Consider the following 20225-nt stretch of genomic DNA (forward strand, 5'->3'; position numbering starts at 1 on the left):
AGAAACTGCTTTGTACATAGTTTTATTTCTGTTAAATAAATTAAAAGTACCAAAAATCTGAAAAGTTGAAAACAACAGGTGTGCAAGTTTGTCCTTGCATATGTACCATACTTATTTAAACAGGCCATGACAAAACTGAAGACAAAAAGAACAGAGATGACAAAATATAAGCACAATGACACCACACAAATACATCAATTGGTACAGTGGCATAAGACAACACTTAAAATCAGAGGTTGATCTTCTAATGTGAATTTCCTTATGTTTGACGGGATGAGGGTAGTCTTTCTAAAGACGTCAGCGAATGAGCAAATGGCTATTGTGAATGGCTCTCCCTGATTCATGCACTTAGCTGAATTCTAAGTCACCAGGAACCATTCCTTCCAGCCCAAGCCACCTTTTGGCAAAGCTTAGCCAGCAGTTAAGGCCAACAACAACTCTGAGGAGGGCAGAATCATGCCTGGCCCATCTGAGGAATCTACTGTATTGATGGCAATGAGGCAGAGGAAACCGCACAAGAACGGCGCAACTTCAGCCCAACAGGCATATCCTTAAGTGCCATGATTGTCAGCCTTGTCACATTAAATGTGTTCACATTGTCTCCAAAGTTAAATTAGCTTGAACCAGAGATCCTTATATTGTGAGATAAGAAAACTTTTAGTCTTTTCTGGCATCACTAACTAATGGGATATATGGAGCAAAGGAAATTAGTGTCAGACAATGTAAATATTTTAGTCAGGTGGGAAAGCTAATGATGATATCTCTTAGATAAAACTGTTAAAAAGGAAACAGTGTTCATTATACACCGCGTAGGAGTTCCTCATTCCATAGTGTTATGCAACAGTGATTGCAAAAAATATATATTTCCTCTGTGGCACAAATGATAAAGGCTGTGTCTTGCAGAGTAATGAGCCATTAAATCTTGTTTAACTTGCACCCAGAAAATGCTGCATCACTTAAAATTATGCACAGCAACAGGGGTATTAATTATCTGAATTCACCATGAGGAATACAAAGTTACAAGTGCCTTGGCATCATACAGGCCTAAAACAATGAATAATGAGCATGAAATTTAGGCTTTCAGGCATGGCAGAAGCAAGGAAACGTGTGAACAAGCACACAGACATTAACGGTACCACCTTCATGACAAACATGACATACTGTAGACACCATAACAGAGTTGCACCACCATAGCAAGAGTCAAATACCCATAGGAGTCAACAGGGACAGGATCACTATATACACCAGTTAAGACATCAAGACCACAAGGGGTGACTCTTCACTCTATTCTGGTTGACCAGGAAGTTAGTGTGTTAACAGATATGTTTTGAAACTCAAACAGAGGAACTGGCAAAACTTGATGTAAGGCTCATGGTTGAAGTTACACAGGATCACAGCAAACATTCACGACTAAGTAGTTTTCTATAACAGGGTGATAAAAACAAGTAGCGTTCATTCAAAAAAAATATGTCCAAAACGGTCCTTTAAAAACGAATGAGGGGTTTAAAATAAACCACAGTTGGGAAACAAAAACTGTTCCGATGGTGCAAACTTTGTTGAAGGAAAAATATAAATAACAGTTAAACTACAGTGGATATGACCACAGGTTATTCTAGCAGATATTGCCCCTTAAGTATGACTGCTCCGAGATTGTCGTCTTTTGTCTTGTTAAGCTTGAACATTCTTAGTGATATTTCCTTAGTGATATTTCCACAGTCAATCATCCCATTGCACTAGACTCACAATAGTGTGCTTGTCTCCAGTCTGATTTTGAACCTTGGGTTTCAAATTTCAGGAAGTTCTGTTTTCCTTTCTTTAGTGTAATGAGTCATTCGCTAAGCATCTATGGATACATACTGTTCTTACATTCATACCATTGACTAATAAGGGGTTATTTTGGCATGAGCACCTAAAATAAGGGGGATCAACTGAGAGGGAGGACATCCCCAGTCTGGAGGCACAGGTCCTTTAGGTCAGCAAAAAGTGCATAGGCATCAGCTCAAAGCTTTCCCAAGTACTACCAAATCCAGCGGCCATACTGTCAACAGAGGTGAAGCTATAAGACTTGGTAAATTCATGACGGTTTTGACGGGAGTATAGTCCAACAAGGTCTGGGGTACTTCTAAAATAAGAGTCTGTGAAAGGTAGGGTGCAAAACAACTGCACTGGTCTCCAACAGATGACAAAATACCAAGTGAATCATGTTACAATGTGTCCTACAGGTCCCATCCTTTTTGCAACCAATAAGCCAGGTTGGGAAACAACTTGGAATCCTACTGACTGCGTGAATGACCCGTAACCTCAATTACTCCTCATCTCCTCCCATGAGGAAACCCAGGATGAAGTCGATGGCTCTCTGCCGGTCTTGTGATGTCTGCCTGCTCACCAGGTTGGGCGGCGGTCGGATGAGAAGGCTGGCAAAGAGGGTAGCTAAAATACAAGAACAGGGTAGAGAGGTAAAGAAAACATTTGACACAGTGCGTACGAGGAAGACTGGCTTCATCCCTAGCTAGTAAAATACAAGCAGAGATAATTACATGTGGTAATACAGTATTTGCCTTTGAAAAAACTACTGTAAACATTCCTGTCACTGTGGCCAAACCCTTGTGATTTGTCAATCGCCCTTTGTCACCACATCCTCAACTTCCAAAACACATACAGTACAGAGTCAAGTTTACAGATGGGATAGTGGCCTAAAGGTTACAGACGCAGGCTGGCAACTGTATACTGGGTCAAATCCCTGGGCTGGTTTGAAAGTCTAAGCCAGGAAAGTGAATGAGTAAACAACTTCATACATAAACAATTATCATCCATGTTCCCCTGAGCAAGGCACATAAACCCAACTGTATATGTGCATATGTGCAGGGGACAGGGCTGGGTATCGTCTTACATTTTTTGGTACTGGTACCTTGAATTAGATACCGGTACCAAAATAGTATTTTTTTTCAATACCTATGTTAAATAAAAGCTTAATATGTAATAATAACAGCCTACATTTTTTCACCATCAGTTAGTAAAAGAACAGGTTTAGTTACTGGATGAAAGACAATATAAGGATGTTTTAACATATAGTCGTTAGTTTTTTTTCAGATTTGTTTGTATAAGAGCAATAATACATTCAAGGTTATACTACACCGTGAAATATTCGGCCTAATGCCTGCAATTACTATATAGCAGTGCCAATAATCTTGCATAATAGCTCTCCCTCTCATGTATTATTGCTTAATGAACAGATATATGAGACTACTTAGGACATACCTATGAGGCTGGCAGTTAGGTTGTTGTTGTGAGAGTGCTTGAGCAGCTCCCTCAGGAAGGCCAGCAAGTAGCGGAACACATTGCGGTGAGCGCGAGGCAACTGGGAGATCAGCTGCCAAATCATCACAGAGGGAAGACAAAGATTCAACACTTAGCTGGTGATTCCCATCACATAACAGAGGCAGCCATGTTCATGACACACCACAATCCTGGGGTAATGCTCAACTAAAAAAAGATGTTGCATTCCGCCACTCTCTTGTCTCTCTCTCATTCTACAGTGTCACAAATGTTAAGAGGTGTTAAGAGAGAAGCGTGTTAAGAGTCACTGCACCTGTTTGCAGAGGCGGCTGTCATGAGAGCATTCCAGGCAACGCTGGTAGAGTTCGTAACACACCACTGGCTCTGGCAAGGCCTCCAGGAAGATCAGCAGCGCCTCAGCCACCGAGTGGTTACACCCAGCTACACACACAGTTAGGGAAGAACAAGCAAAAGCGGAGTGCTCTGTGTGCGTGTTTACCTGTTCTTTCATCTGCATGTAAGCATGGTACACAGAAGTGATCCAGATCCAGATGGGCTGTGAAATTCCCACATACGCACCCCGTCTCTGTCTAGGGCTGGGCAATAACTCAATATCGTCTTTCAGTGGAATCACATTGTGTGCTGTGGTGATTTTGGGATATCTTGACACACAATTCTGCTGTCTAACTTGATGATAACAAGCAAATTTAATTTAAAAACTGAGGTATGAAACATTTTAAGGAATATGATTTGAAAATGTCAGTTTTGTTTGACATCACACATAATATTATTACTTGATTATTTAACATGGTTTTGTGAGCTTTTGTGATATATTAGAAAAAAAAAATCCTTATGATTACTGTGGGTTAGGGTAGAACCGTATCTCTATCTATATATCTATTTATCTGTCTACCTGACTATCCATCTATGTATCTAGCTAGCGCTTTGAGACTGAAAAGCATGTTCAAAATAAAACATATTACTATTATGATTGCGATTATTTCTGCTGTTATCATGATCATACTAACTCATCTTCATGACCAAGAGACAACAGGGTCAGTGTGTTAATGGAGTGAAACCATGTGGCTTAAAACAGCTCATGTACGGCTGTCATTGTATCTGCTGTGTGGCATTTCAGTTACGGTGTCAGATTACAGGCCTTGGCCATGTGAATCTGGGCCAGTGGGACAGACTGGACGTAAGCGAGGATACGGATGGAGTCTGGGATGCTGGTGTCCAGACAGTCGATGATACTCTGCAGCTCCTCCTGTAGGCCCGGGGTCTGGAACAGGTCCTCCTGGGAGACAGAGGGAGACAAGTATAGGAAATGTAAAACAGTCAGAACAGTGCCGCTGTGTCCCAGGAGTATTATGGTATTAGGAGAGGCATAATATATTACACAACGGGTCGTTCCAGCCAAATAAACTACATGTATACTACTTGTTCAACAGCCTATCATTTCTCACCTGCTGACAAGACTTGGTGAAGAGGTGGTCGACCAGAATCCACACCTCCTTGGGGATCTTTAGAGGCTTGTCCTCAGTTCCAGCACCATCCACCATCAGGAAGCTCATCTTGGACTTTTCCTGATAGGAGATAATAGACACACCATGTTTTACAGTTTGTAATAGAGACATTGGCATATTTCCTGGCATAATATACCAAAATTACTTCCTACAAGAATAAATGCTTGGATATAAAAAAAAAAGAGTTCCAATTACAAGTAAATGTATGAATTTACAAGATTATTTCCGCTTCATACTGCCAGGATAGTTAAAGATGCTGATTTGATCAAAGTGTAACAAAGACCACTAAAATGATTGCACATGGCACATTTCATCCATTAGTGGTAAAGCTGGGGCAGCATTGAGGCACAGATTATCTCTGGGGTCTGGAGACTTGAAGGAGAGCTGGATATCACATTCCTTTTGTCTCCACAAATGGATCCATGAGAACCCAAGGGAGACGGACAAAAATAACCCGGGGCAGTGGGGCTACACATAAAGCAGGGGAAACTAGAGTGGGCTTGAGTGGGAGACACTGATAGCCTGCAGAGCTACATACACTGTCAAAGCCAGTGTGATATTCTCTAAAGTGTTTAAACGACCACCCACACTGCTACTGTGCTCCCTAAGGGTATTTACAGTGTGGTGCATCTCCTAGAGGGGATGCAAGACTAAGAAAGACACAGCTGGCATGAAGCGGCACAGCAGGACAAACCAAGGCCCGTCATATATCCTAAGTGGCTATCTAAAGTGTGTTTAGTCATGCAGCTATTCAGTTTCACTGGCCAGTAAGTAGCTAAGCTATGGAATGGAAGAGAGGATTTTGCATCAGGCTTAATATGTGTGTTTGATCTTAGCTGAACAGACCCCAATGCTCCTCATTAGCCTTAATCATGTGTGTGAATGGGCTGTGCAATGAGGGTGACCTGCTGTGAAATGAGATTTGGTGTGTGTGTGAGTGTGTCTAAGTTTCACAGGACTGGTGTCCGCTGCTCTCGAGGAACCACGTGAGGTTTGATGGGTGACTGATCCATCCACACACACAGACAGCGAAAGTGAGCTCTAATGGTCTGGTCTATGACTGTCTGTGGGTTATCAATCTCCTTCCTTGTCAGCTCTCTGAAATGTACGGTGAATATAATATGTACTGATTCACTTTTCAGATAGCTAGCACCGCCACCTTATATCAAACTGAGGTGCACAAAGCAGCACAGTGTTGATGGATTATTTGTCTGGCAACCATGTCTTTGGCAGTTCAGTAGTTCCTTGACGTGTCGCCTTTTGCTTGTTATAAAACTTTGACAGTTGCTTTGAAGCTTAGTAGTCCAACCATTTTAACACATAAAAAGAGACACTCATCTTAAAACTCATGTTAAACAGTATGTGACATCTATCTTTAAGGATTAAGTTCCATATTAACAGGATGTGGCCTACATCAAGTAGCCTAGCAACTCATGGTAGGCCAATTAATTTCTTTGTGGTCATGAAATGAACAAGCTAAGTAAATAGGTTAATAAAAGCAAAAGCATTAATCATGAAAGCTACAGCATCACTTATGCCATCCATGAGTGTAATATTAACCAGAAAAAAGTTCAGGTTTCCTGTATATTTAGACAGGTAAACGGTTGGCCTACTAAAATGCAATTCTGAGGCGGAGAAATCAAAAGACCCAAACACATACAGTATGATAATCCACCAACAACGGCAAATGACAGCAACAGGCAATGCTGGCTCGCAAAGAAAAGACTGCAGGACTGAATTAATTTCCTAAACAGCTGATATAACTGATCATAATAATGCCTGAGCCAATTTCCCTTTCTACGGAGAACATTTGAAGAAGATCATTTGCAGTCTTTAAAGACACTTTAAAGGTTTTAACTGGGGTGATCGTGACCCGGTTTTGGCTGATAGCTGGCCACTATCAGTGAGCATATTATTTTACCTTTTCCATGTAGCTGTCCTCTCCCTGAGCAAGAAGTCAGCCCACAACCACAGTGAAGAGTTGGAAAGGAATGATCAAGGCAATGAGAGGCGATACAGGGAAACAAAAGAAGAAAGAACAAAGTAGATAGTACTATGCATAAACACAGAATCAGAAAAGTAGTTAGATTATGGCATGCTTGTAGAATAAATCATTTCATTGAAATACACCCGCCCATTAGGATGATGGAATAGTAAAAGTAGAAAGGAATGATTATTACAATGATAATAGCACACTATTCTAGAGCCAAACCACAGAAAATCAAACATAGCAATATGGAAGCAGATAGAGGTGTACATGTGGAGACCAGAGGAGCCTATTTATATGGAATGGGCTGGAGTGAGCTGGGCCTAACTTTAGTCAGTTCCCTCCATGCTCTTCAGGATAGCCCTTCCCGTTTGGTGCGACTTCCTCATTCCCCTGGCCACTCTTAGCAAAGGCATATACAGGTTGAGACTTCTTATGCTCTCTAAATATAGACCTTCTCTGTGACTGAGTTTACCCTGAGGGGGTGAACAAGTCCTCACGTGTCCCTGCTCAGGTTCCAGGTAGTGAATAGCTAAAGAAAGCTAGGAGCAGCCATCAGATTACAATCTGAGCTAGATTCGTCTGTGTAGAAAAGGTTTTGTTTTTATTTCTCACTGTAACTAGTAGATTTCTTTGTACCATCAGATAAGACAGTAAGCTTCAACCACTACAAGAGCAGTGCTACTGCGTGGTATTTCAGCTATTCAATATAATATTCACAATTACACTAATCCTGTCATTCTAATCTCATGTTGTAGTCTGCTTTTCCCTCGGCCTAGCTGTCCCTCACCAGGTCGATGAGCTTGGTGATGGGGATCTCTCTGATGGGCTTCTTCATGCGGCACAGTGTCTCCAGCGAGGTGCCGAAGCAGCTGGGCAGGTAGTTGCCGGAGATGGTAATGAAGTAGTCCTTGCCACGGTCCAGATGGAGCACCAGAATGTCCTCTATGGAGTCCTCCCCGGAGTTCAGCAGCGTGACAGAGTCCTTACTGACATACACCTCCAGGTAGATCTCCAGGGTCTCATCTGTTGGGGGAGATAAATCAGTGGATCACAGGGCAACTTTCTGAGAAACTCTGATGGGCAACATTGCCAGAGGAGTTGCCTCAGCATTGTTGCTTTAATTGCAAAGGAGAAGAAAACGTAGAATCTGCACACTGTATTAATCGAATTGTGTTACCCGTGCCTGACGAAGATCTCTGTGAGATCCAAACGTTGTCTTGCCTTGCCATTAAAATCACTGGGAGCTTCTAATACAGTGTGCGGATTCTACCTTTTCTTCTCTGTTAAAACTGTTTTTGATCCAGCACCTGTAGAAAGTTTTTTTTGGATGTGTGCACTTTTTTATACTTTATTTAATTGCAAATCAATTTGCTAGGAAACATATTAAGAGATTTTGGACTCTGTTTCTCACTTTGTTATCTATTGGGAGCACTGATCTTCCACTTTACCAATATGGGTAGAAAAGGGAGCAACAAAACAGGGGGCACTACTGAACTATAATACAGCCCCAAAATGTGGAACAGGACAAAATCGTCCTGAAGAGATGTAGATAAATTAGCTATGTCATTCTTTTGTGTCCCCTCACCAATGATTATAAAACCAAATGAAAGCAGGTCAAAGAGTTCAGGAGACAAAGTTAAGGACAAGACACAAGGGGGGTTATAATGACAAAGGGACTCACTGGGCTCTAAAAATCCATCGCTTGGCTCGGCACGGAGCCAAGGCTTGCAATACTGCGTGTCGTTGAGTTTGGGGATGAAGGCAAAGTGACAGGGGACCTGCCCGTCGTTTGTTATTATAAAGCGTTCCTTCTGAAGCTGCCGGAATTTCACATTCTCAAATGTAAACTGCAGGAGAGGAGAAAAAGAGGAAATTCAAAGAGGTAGCATTAATCACAGATTCCAAGTCGCTACGTCCTGAAAAGTATTGGAAAAATAATGACAGACTATCCCGTTTCCTGACTGTGGTTTCAAAGGTTGTTGTTGATTAGTAGGTCATCTAATATCACTGAGGAGAACATACTAGACGGAGCATCAAAACTATGAGAGAGAATGTGTGTGTGTTTCTTCTCACATCTCGCATAGTCAGAGATAGAGATGGGAGGAAGTCGTTCTCCATTCTGTCCATCATGCGAACAATCTCCTCAAAGACCTTCTTGTGGCGCTGCTCATTCACCACCTTCACCTGTTACACAAACACGCAAGTCCCAACATTATGAACCAAAGGAATGTTAATGTATTTAATTGTTATCATTATTAAAACTGATAAATTATTTCAAACACGTTTCTATTATCAACCACAGTGCGTCTTACCCCTACACTGAAGAGGGAGCTGACAGGCTTGTGGTCGCTGGTCTGCAGCTCCATGTGGCTCCGGTAGTGGAGCTGCTTGACATTGCCGCCCCTCCACAGGATTCTGTCACACCAAGCCGGGACGCGGCACTTCCCGCTGCAGGAAACAACAGTCACAGATTCAGAGGCAAGGCCCAGGGTTCAGGGGTTAGACACACATACTGCTGACTCTATATTAGTGTAATGGTATGGCCGGATAAGGCTTCCTTTCCAGTAAGATTCAAGTCATAGGTCAGGTTGCGATTGGCAATATGACTCCTAGAGTATGTTTGTGTGTTCGCTGGCACAGAACACAGGGGGTATTTTATTTTGTTTTTTACCTTGAGTCCCATCGATCTGTTTTGGCATCGTACTTGTAGGTGGGAATGAAGTTAATGTCTCCCTCCATGAAGTCTGTGAAGGCTCTCTTAGTCTGCCTCTGAATGTTCAGCTACACATAAAACAGGAGCAAGTGTTATTTTTTGCAACAGTCAAGAGAAAATCCTTATTTATGGTCACAACAGAGTAAAAGAGGAAACCGTGACAGATTTTAAAAAAATGTAGTGTAGAAAATTGTAAAAATCCTAAACAAAATGTGTAATATTAGTATTTGCACAACAGCTTCCCTTTATATATTTGATTGCGTTTTCTTAATTTCATTTTCACAAGCCGCGGTAGAAGTTTTCTTTCCACTGCGCTCTACTTCTGCTGACTGAATGTAGAGGAAACACTGAGCTAGATAACGGTTTCTCTTCTCTCACCTGATCGCACTCCTGAAGCTTTTTCAGCTCATTCTGAGCTATGAGCTGTTTGACCTCAGAAGCGTCATACACAAACAGACGATAGTTCAGATCCCCCAGCCAGATTACTACACTGAAACACAGAATGGAGATACACACATGCTCAAACAACAGTATTACAGCAGTAGCTTTGCACTAAATACGTTTATCCTCACTGAAAGTAAAATCCTGTGAGAGAGACTCATAATCTAGGGAGCACAATAAGCTCATTTGTGAGGAGAGCAAATAAAAGAAAAACATGTGATTACTAAAAACAATCTAAGAGGGAATCAAGACTCTATATTGACATTTTTCCCTAGGAGAAACACAAATGAAATTTAGGAACATATTTAAAAATGATTAAAAAACCCTACTTTGAATCTCAAGGTGCATGGGTACATTTTTAGCTTTAGGTAACATGAATTTATTTTGCAGCATATGGGACTAAATTGGTAGCAGTGTAGAATGCTGGAGATGAGAATAGAAGTAGTCTTTGTACTTAAAACAACAAAATGGAATGAGAGGCGAGAATACAGTTACACCTAGTGATGAACGAAACCTCAGAGCCCCATTCTGACAATACAAATACAGTAAATGAGTGTAAAAACAGACTTTGGACATCAGTCCAGAGAGACTGTCCCACTCTACACCTGAAAGACTGGGGAACTCACTCGTGCTTGACGATACTGAGAGGGGGATAGTCCAGAAGGTGAAAGGTCATGCGGGCACAGATGTCTTTGTAGTCTTGGTTGCGGCGTTCAAAGTCCTCCACATGTGCCGCTAGATGTGAATTGACGAAGCAGAAGCTAGTGTTGTGGAAAACAAACCTCACTGCCACACCTCCTTTGTTCCCCTACAAGGAAAACACACAGTCCAGTCTGTCACTTTGGCATTCAAATAGTCTCATTTTCATGCAGGCAAATACATGGAGGAATAAAGCTCTATGCAAACTACAGATACTCGGTTTAATATTTAATCAAATCAAACAGAAACTAAGTTCGAATAATACAAAACTGTCAACAGCAACAAAAAAATACATTTTTCTGTTGAGGTTTAATTTGAACATACCATTTTTCCCATGATTCCAGTGCCCACATGCTCTGCAGCCACTTCTTTTATGTGATTCTTGTGCACCTTGTTGACAAAGACCACCAGCATCATGCCAACTAGTCGGATGATCCGGACCTGTAGACATAAAGAAACTCATACTTACTTACATACTCCACATCACAAGTTCTGTCCCACTGGCCTACATGCCAGTGTGTTTATCAATATGAGAGGGAAGTCCTAGAAAGTATTGATTTAGCTTCTCTCCTACTCACCCTCTTGTACTTGGCTTTCGGGTGCAAGCCTCTCTCCACAGCATCCACCCACAGCTGCTCCTTGGAGGAGTCCAGGTAGAAGAAGGCCTCAGTGCTCAGGTCCAACTCCTGAAAACTACAGAGTCACAAAACATGTACACAAGTCAGCATAATGGATGTTAATAAAGCAAGAGCGAGAGAAGAGTCGTTCAGAACAGTTCAGAAATTATATTTAAAAAATGGGTCGGAACAGTGTATGATAAAATAATATGTCACTGACCCCAGAGCGTAAACATCTGGAGGTTCTGGGTCGCAGCAGAGCCACGGCTCCAGACTGCTGTCCGGAGGCTGGCCGTTCACATTCCATGTTCCTGTGAAGAACCTAAAGCAAGCACACTAGTCAGGCTTTATGCCTAGTGAATAGTGAATAGTCAAGCAAGAGCTGATAAGAAAAGATGTTTGTTTGGCTGAATGTGATGCTTGGGTTTTACATTTTGAAACTGGGGCATGACAAATTGTCAGCTTGAAGTAAAATAAAGCCATTTCAATCTTATCTCTCCAAATCTGATGATGTGGCAGGAGCTGCTACAGTATTTGGAATTAAAAGAATTTCTATTTGATTCCAGACCAAGTGAACAAAACTGAACACACACAGCAGAAGAGCTTCTCACCTGAAGTTCTGGATGTCGACATACTCCTTCTCCTTCTTACCCAGGCGGTGTTTGATGAGGTATTCTCTCTGGCCTGCCTGACTGGACAACATGGCCTGTCTCATACTGTTTGTAGTAGGGCTGTCGCTCCATGACGGCGGCCTGTCCACACGGTCAAATCCAGATCTAAAGTGGCTGGGACAGGAAAGTTTTATCGTCACCACTGTCCGCACTTGAAAAACCCATTTAACCGATCATTATTCAGGCTAGAACTACATATTAACTGACTACTAACAATTTTAGGTTAAACCTAAAGCAAGGAAAGAAACCTGATGAGGATCTTCCTTGTGATTCCATTGGGATCGACATGTTATCATGACAGGTTAACTCACTCTTGTTTGGCGGGAGTGACGAAGGAGTTCTCTTTGCCTTGTATGGAGGCGGCTCTGTCTTTAGGGATTGGTGCAGGTGGCAGAGGGTTGGATGGATTGTAGGAGGCTTTGCGAGGAGGGAGCGGGGGGACAGGAGGAGGTTCCCTCGAGGCAACCAAACGATTCTGGTGGTTCTTTTTTTCCTCCACTTTGAGAGAGTGGTTGAAGTTGTCCTCGAAGCCAAAGTCTGACGCCAGTGATTGAGCTGGATCTCTTCTGTCTGCTGAATAATCAGGGATTGTCTGTCAGTTTTTGTACAAATGAAGGGTCTCATATATTCTCATATTAAATCAATTTTAAGAAAAATCTCCCCGAAAGTCAAATATTTCAAAAACAGATGATTCTATCTACCAAAAACATAACTATTTTGTAAGCCAAGGACTTAAGATGATTAATAAATAGTAATCACCATTGTGCTTTACTTTCAAGTCAGCAATCATTTTGTAAGAATATGTCTTTTTTTTTTTTCCATATGTTGGATATCTTGCTTTGGAATCTACCTCTTCAAATCTATGTTCATCTATGGCAATGTATGTGCTGTGTATCTATATACCTGTGCTAGTCTGGTTGGCTGAAGTGCTGTTGTTGAGGTTAGGAGGCAACGCACTGGTAGGTTTGGGCGGGTTGGCTGCAGAGACCACAGAGTTAGTCTTGGTTCCTCTTTGTGGTGGGATGGGGACAGGACCTCTGTGGGGAGCTGGTGCAAGAGGCTCCATCGCTTTGGGTGTCTTGGATTTCGATTCAACTGAGAAAATATAACTCAACACTGTTAAACGGCAGCACAAAGTCTCGTGACAGCCTTCCACAAGACTTTTTCACAAGATTTCAGACATACAGTCGGAGTATCCTAAATATTCTTGGAATGAAACAGTACGGAACGACAGTTTGCTTCTTTGAAGCTTGCCTAAGAAAAAAACATTAAATGCAATGATAGAGCTGCTGTGCCTTGGGAAACTTGAGCCTTTAATAATACAACTACACATGCCGTTTCTATTGACCTCTCACAATGCAAACAAGATAACAGATCAAGGCTGAGCCAACACCCAGAATATCAATGTTGTTATTGTAGGAAGTAGCTTGTAGCAAGTAGCTTGTTGATATAAGGACTGAAGAGGGCACAATGCTACTATATTACTACAGGCATCCTCAATCATTAATTAGCGAGTCGATGCAAATGGAGGTGTTAATGGTGAAACTGGATGGACAGGCTCTGAGAGTATACAGGTACAAATAATCACAGCTCATTCCCCCAGGCTCACATTCTCCCTGTTTAAAATCTTTTTCAGATATCCCTCCAGGGCTTAGTAGCCACGTTTACATGCACATCAAATATGTGATTATAATGCAAACAAGGCAATACTGCGAGTAAGGCAGAGCCCGTGTTAACACCATACTCTGATGATATGAATGTGATTATGCTCTTAACTGAAGCAGAATTGCAGCAACATATGCAGAGTACTCCAATTTTAATCACATTAATAGACACCAGTAAGAAAACATATACATCTTAACAGCACCTTTGCATTTCTTGATCTGTGGCCAAGTTGCACATGTGCCCAGCTCACCGTGTTACGTGGAGGTAGAAGGGAACTGTACTCCATACAGGGCTACATTAAGGGATGATTCTTACAAAAATTTGTTATCCACAACTGCTTGTAGTATATATAAGGGCCATGCCTTTCGGTTGATGAAATCTCTATCGTCATCCAAAGGCGGCAGGACAGCTATGTACGTTTCATCAGCAGCCTATAATTTGAGGAATGCGATGCGCATTTTCAAAGCACCGCACAATTGCACACGCCTCATCCAATATAGGTACCTTGATTAAATCTTGTGCAACTACCACCATACTCTTGCAAAATAGGTACACAAACTTCTGTGCTTTTGTGCACACCAAACTGGTTGGTTTATAACTCAGTATATTACATTAAGTTTATATAGTGCAATTACAGCGCGGTTACAGTCATGGTTACATGGTATGCGCCTTAGATCACTGAGCTACCAGGACACAGTAGGAAACAAGCTTTCCACAATTGTCGGTCATCAAAACTTCTGTCATGTAAACGGGAGTATTATGGTGAGTTAACGGCTTCATTGAACTATTACCTTACTCACAGTAGTGGCAGTAGTCACATTGCTGTGCGCATATAAACCTAGCCAGAGAGTACGTCTAAGATAAGGCTTAACAAAGCTTATACTCACTTTTGGAGGGTGGCATCTATTATGCATAATTATACTGCTGATGAGTCATCAAATATTCCAGCTGCCAGCCTGCCACAATAGCAAAGTGGTAATGTCTAATTACTTTTAATGTCAATAGAATGTCTTGAATGCTTGAATGCATGAATAGTGGCTCTTGCGCTCGTTGCTATTGGTTGCTTGTAATTTTGGTAATCTGGAAATTTAAGGAATTTTGCACTTATTACAGTGTCAGCTAAATGCCTAAAACTAAATGTAAAAAGAAAAAAAGTAAAAGCATAAGGCCATGAGCTAAAGTATACAAAGGCTGCATTCACTGTGGTGGCCGTCACCTTTAACGGTGGATTTGATTTCAAAGATGGCAAGCAAAGGACTCTTCCTAACAGCGTGTGGGTGGCAAGAGCCCATAGGAAATCAGTGAGCAATGTAATCCACCCTGGGTAAATAAATGTTAGATGAGTGGCTAAATAATTGATGGCCCAGGTGTGTTAGAGCAGTGACAGACAGTGGAGCCTCACCTTGCTGCTTGGCCCTCTTCACCTGGGAGAAGAAAGTGTGAGTTCGCTCATCATCCTGGAGTTCCAGCAGCAGCTCTGGGGCTTTCTCCCCTCGCACCCGTATCCTAACACAGGCTGGAGTGGGATACAGAACACACACACGCACACGCACCCACACACACACATATTCAAGTTGGATGCCCTCATGTCTGCCACAGACTTTGCAAACACATTCAAATGCAGACTAAGAATACAAAGCAAAGTGAGAATACAAAGCAAAGTGATTTAACAGAGAACCAATTCAGCATGCTTCCAGAAAGCCCTAGCAACTCATGACCAACTTTTTCTGCTAAATAAAGAGGCAGGCATTTGGCTCAAGGCATGCTCTAAAAATGTAGTTTGGTTGGATAGGAGCTCTGTTGCAGTAATTGCCGTGTTTTAGCTTTGTTTTCTTGCCACAATACAGGACTAAAATTCCAGCCTTGCTTGCAAGACCAGAGCAGCATCTCTTCAGTATAATCTTAATTTAACAACAGATCCAACAGAAGAATACTCATTCAAATCTGAAGCAGGAGGTAAAGAAGTTAGGACTTACTATCTACGGGGAAGTCAATAAGAAGAGCCTCTTCTGCCTCTGAAAAGAAATAGAGGAAAGAGAGAAAATGAAAGGGTGGCCATGCAGTTCAAAGGTCTGTCGTGGGTGTGACCCAGTGGTGGCATAACTGTTTCCAATAGGCTCTAGTTGCTACATGTTGACTTTTAAATTATGTCTTCCCAGAACAAAGGAAATGCCCCCCTGGACTTCCACTTCTACACCACTGTGCAGTAACCTTGAGTAAACAGTAATACTGCTATGCCTGGGAGTTGAGGAATGTGAAGTCCAATACCCACAGGCAGTGACGAGGTTGTGGGCTGAACTCTATAAACATGCCATGTCCGTCTGACTGGAATCACAAACATCTTATAAAGGGATACATCATTCATTGTCTACAAATCAGGCATAGTCTGCTGCAGTTGAATACATAAAATATCCTGGTCATTTGAGAACATTTAGCATACCAGAAACAGTCAATACTATAATTTTGAAAGTGAAGACAAAAAAGTCACACACTTACCTCGCACAATCTGAAAATTACCATTGATGGGTATAGACAACTGAGGCACTGGACTAGACACAACAGCATCAGGGGTGGCCAAAACACCCAATCTAGATGAGAACAGGATAGACTCCCACTTAACATCACACCTGTATTGTCCTTATGCCTCAACAATGTAATTTAGTCTAATCAATAAAATTATCTGAAACATAAAGCCAATACAGAGCAGTCACAGCAATTTCACAGAGCAAAGACTTCTTTCTTATAGCAGCCCATCTCATGCAATTAAAATTGTGGATGTTTCATGCAAATCATTCAATATGAGGGTATTAGAATGACTGAACGATCGAGATGCAATACGAGTCATTGTGTTATTAGGTTTGGATAATATTTAACTCTCTGATTATTAATTTGTAATGCAATAGAAACTCATCTATAAAAATGTACCAGGAAGGATGTTGTTAAGAAGAAAGATGTGACTAACACTGAAATGTAATTAGATTGTATTAAAGATTTTTGAAATGTGCATGCATACAGAAATGCTTTGCAGTCTAATTTGCAGTTCAATTGCTTTAGTTGTATAAACAATTACACGCAATCAACAATATGCTGCATGTTCCCATCTCTGATTTTTTTTTTCCTAATGTCCAATCAAATTCCAAAATCTGGTTCAGATGAACAAGGTTCTACTTTAGTTGGGTTCTGTTGACAAAAACAAACTTGTAATTTGGAAGGCAATTTGGAGGAGCTTAGCTTTGAGTCATTAAATGAAGGAAGCCTGAGCACAGTCAAAATAAGCAGCTTCAAATCTCTGATGTGGGTTAATGTAGGACAGGTCATATTTCACTCTCCAACAATGGCTGAGCAGCAGTTAGGGTCACAGCATCAAGCTGTGCACGGCTTGCCCACACTTCCCTTCCACTTCACAAGAAGTCTGATTACTGTCGAGTAGAGGAAAATGATTCAGCCCTGCTTGACTAAATGTGTCAGAGGGATTTGCGGCTCCACAGAGCCAGCGATAACCCTTCTGCTGATGCGGTAAGCTACACCACCGACAACTGTAGAGAACATTCACGTCTGTCAACAATGCCTTACACTATATAATTCAATCAAGACCAAAACACAGAGTGTGATAAAAAATTCAAGGGGTGTCACTGTCATAGCTTTATAGACCCATAAAGCACCAACTAAAACGTTGACAGCACCTGGTTTCCATGTCCACTTTACCATTTTCCCCTGACAGGAGTGCAGCTTAGTGTGTGTGGTTTTAACGCAGTTAGCCAAGCATGGAGCTTGTATGCTCATGTGAATCTCATTACGCTCTAGGACAGAGGGTGGAATTCCGGATAATGGGAAGTGTGTTGGCTGGCAATGGGGCTAATCGCTCTCTCCCTCACACTGCCGTAAACCACAGCCTGCTACAAATACAAACAACACTGATAATTGAACACACCTACTGACACAGTAAAAACATCCCTTTCACAAAACAAACATGTATGTGCTGGAGCTGCCATGGAAAAACACCTCAGGTTTTGAGCATGTGACTATCAGATGAATCCTCGCTGACAGTGGCTACGCATGGGCAGCAGGGTGTAGGGTAAAGTGTGTAGGGCGCAGGCCTGGACCGGGGTTCAAATCACCATGTCGGCAAGCCAGTCAACCCTGCTGAAGTGTCCTTGAGCAAGACACCGAATCTCAGCTCGGTTCTGTAGCTGACCCTGACCTCTGACCTCCCTGCAGAGGGGGAGTCAAGTGAAGAGAATTTCTCTGCAGGGATCAATGATGTATTAGAGTAATGATCCTTGTAATCACTTTTTTTTGCCAATTATTGTGACTGTAACATGTTTTTCTATGCAATTTCTTTTTGGTGCTTGTTAAAAATGTTGGGAAAAAAGTGTTTGGCCAAGTATTTTGCACAACACAAGAATAGCGTGTTTATGCTGCTGTCTGAATTGCCTTTCCATCCGAGAAAACAACTGCTGCCTCTTGCCATTTGAAAATTCCAGTATTCAATATTGCAAATTCAGTAATTTTTTGATTGATAGTACAGCCCTTGCTGAGATGAACTGTTCGATTCAGCCAAACATCCTGCCTCCAGCAACAGAGTATTCTGCTGCGCTGTTGCCAGCAACCTTGTCACTGGACAGCATAGACAGGACGGTCTACTGTGGAACCCAATATTTAAACTGTACAATGTTAGGCATCCAAGAAATTTTGTCTATACCTCAGTGTGGCCTAATACAGCAGACAACATAAGACAACTGCCAGGGAACACAAACATAAGCCAGCCCAGGCGAAGCAGAGACAAAACTGTTCAAATACGCCACAGCTTCGAGTCTACCTTTCAAATACAGAAAGAGTGGTTAACTAGATGGACTTCTATAGGAAAGATGAGAAGCTAACTAAAACAAGTGTAAAGGAAGAGGTTTTGCTATTGAACATCTAAAATCTCAAGGTGCTGTGCTGCTGCAAAAACACAAGTATGACCTGTAACATCTCACCAGATTTATCTACTACCTAAGACAAGCAGATGATGAATTTTCAGTCACCATGTTCTGCAATACTTACATAAACTCTCCACAGCGCTCAATTAGTGACAGTAGTCTGGGCTCCTTCTGGCCAGACCTCAGCTCCTGGCCTCTTACAGTGTGAACATCACAATCAAGGAATTATTACTGAAGGTAAGAAAGGCGCTTGGACATTACAAGCACTGAATTGTTATTGATTAACTAAAGACCATCTTATATTAAACTCTATTATATTAGCTTTCAGGGCCTCACTTTCATTTCTGTTTAGGGTTGGTTAGTTTGTGAGATTAAGTTACTCTGTGGTGGTCATTGTTAGAAGGCATGCTAATGGAAATTAGAAGGCAAATTAAAGTATTAGCACAGTGTCAAGTCACAAGGCACGAGCCTGGGACTGAGGAAAGCAGTGAACTAGCAACCAACCTGACTAAATCATATTCAGCCAAGCACAAGTCAGTTAGACGAGACTGATCATCATGACATGGTTAGTAACAGGGCTACAGCAAGAACTCTGAGCTGTATAACACAAACAGGTGAATAAACTCAGACGAGTAGCTCTATTATTAAAATATGATTAACTATTAATATGGAAAATTTCGTCTATAAATATTGGCAAGCTAACATTAACGACATTTGTTTAGCCCAGCCATCTAACGTTAACTAGCTACCTGAGCAATCATTCAGTTACGCTAAGTAAAAGCTAACGTTAGCCAACAAGCTAAAGCAACAAAAAAATACAAAAAGGTGGTAACTTAGCTACGTAACGTTAACTCAAAAAGGATATTGCCAAGCACTTCTCGTCGCATATCCCAAAGCTCAAAGACGAATCCATTCTTACCAATATGAAATAAATAGTAGTTTATCATTAGCGATTTCACGGCTGTCCAGTCCAGACGTTACAGAGAAAGTTAAATCCCCACCCCTGCACCCGGCCTTCCGGGGTGACAGCTGTCAGAGGTTGGGTGGTTGCTAATGCTAAACTAGCTTGTTAGCTAGCTGTTGTTGGACGGGATCGCAAACGTTCAATGTAGCTAAGAAATCAAAGTAGTGGTTAGTTTGCGGCATCCTCTCTGAAACCTTCAGATGTCGCCTTCTCTTCTCTCCCTCTCAATGTCAGGGAAAAGCATCCAGTCCGGCTAGTTTTAGACTAGCTACATAGCTAGCAGTTTGTGGTAGATTGGTATTCGGCTAACAGTGCGCTACAGAAGAGTTTGCTAGTGCTCCGAGATCCCCCCTCCCTCTTGTCACAAATCCTGATGTGCATGTTTTGCCGTGGCGTTAAGCCCGAGAGGGTGGAGTTTGCCAGTGCTCTGTGGCATCTTACGGTGGCAGCCTGGCAGGAAGAAAACTTTCCCAACCTAGTTTACTCTGGATAACAAAACGAGGGTTGTGTGCCACAGAGGCGTTAGTTGAGAAGCAAATTAAGTGTATTGTTTTCTTGTAACCTTTAAGTACTGTTTGTGAAATATAAATCAGAGGCACCACTGTAAACTGAACACAAATACAATTTTTATTAGTTAAAATGGCTTACACTGGAATTTACATAGACTATAACATTCCTACATGATTATACCCACAGCAAAAGTAGGCCAATATAAAAGGACCTATAGGCGAAAAATTAGAT

The 20225-nt window shown here is 41.8% G+C and overlaps 1 protein-coding gene across 4 annotated transcripts; it reads right to left on the minus strand.

Moving 5' to 3' along the window:
- Positions 1-13: 13 nt before the first annotated feature.
- ocrl (OCRL inositol polyphosphate-5-phosphatase) lies at positions 14-19793 on the minus strand. 4 transcript variants are annotated; one of them, XM_071916145.2, is made up of 24 exons: positions 19385-19793; positions 18645-18723; positions 16095-16186; positions 15575-15613; positions 15001-15114; positions 12837-13028; positions 12245-12503; positions 11874-12047; positions 11483-11584; positions 11224-11338; positions 10970-11086; positions 10573-10754; positions 9884-9995; positions 9464-9573; positions 9105-9240; positions 8866-8976; positions 8474-8639; positions 7580-7815; positions 6724-6747; positions 4743-4862; positions 4489-4573; positions 3590-3717; positions 3259-3370; positions 14-2430 (listed from the first exon to the last, which is right to left on the minus strand). In XM_071916145.2, exons 1-24 carry the CDS (start codon positions 19431-19433, stop codon positions 2306-2308), a joined length of 2979 nt encoding a protein of 992 aa, XP_071772246.1. In that variant the 5' UTR covers positions 19434-19793; the 3' UTR covers positions 14-2305. The 4 variants fall into 4 exon arrangements, with proteins under 4 accessions (XP_071772246.1, XP_071772245.1, XP_071772247.1 ...); XM_071916144.2 differs by having other exon boundaries at positions 12245-12506; XM_071916146.2 differs by lacking the exon at positions 6724-6747 and having other exon boundaries at positions 12245-12506.
- Between the last annotated feature and the right edge of the window lie 432 nt (positions 19794-20225).

Source organism: Centroberyx gerrardi, chromosome 16 (genome assembly GCF_048128805.1).
Source record: "Centroberyx gerrardi isolate f3 chromosome 16, fCenGer3.hap1.cur.20231027, whole genome shotgun sequence".
Classification (NCBI taxonomy): domain Eukaryota; kingdom Metazoa; phylum Chordata; class Actinopteri; order Beryciformes; family Berycidae; genus Centroberyx; species Centroberyx gerrardi.

Excerpts from the sequence above, each read along its gene's own strand:
- ocrl (XM_071916144.2), bottom strand. The coding sequence starts at position 19,433 with ATGGATTCGTCTTTGAGCTTTGGGATATGCGACGAGAAGTGCTTGGCA. Across the intron at positions 15,614-16,094 it reads TAATTTTCAGATTGTGCGAG|AGGCAGAAGAGGCTCTTCTT; the intron begins GTAAGTGTGTGA and ends ATTTCTTTTCAG. Across the intron at positions 9,996-10,572 it reads CTCAGTATCGTCAAGCACGA|TGTAGTAATCTGGCTGGGGG; the intron begins GTGAGTTCCCCA and ends TCTGTGTTTCAG.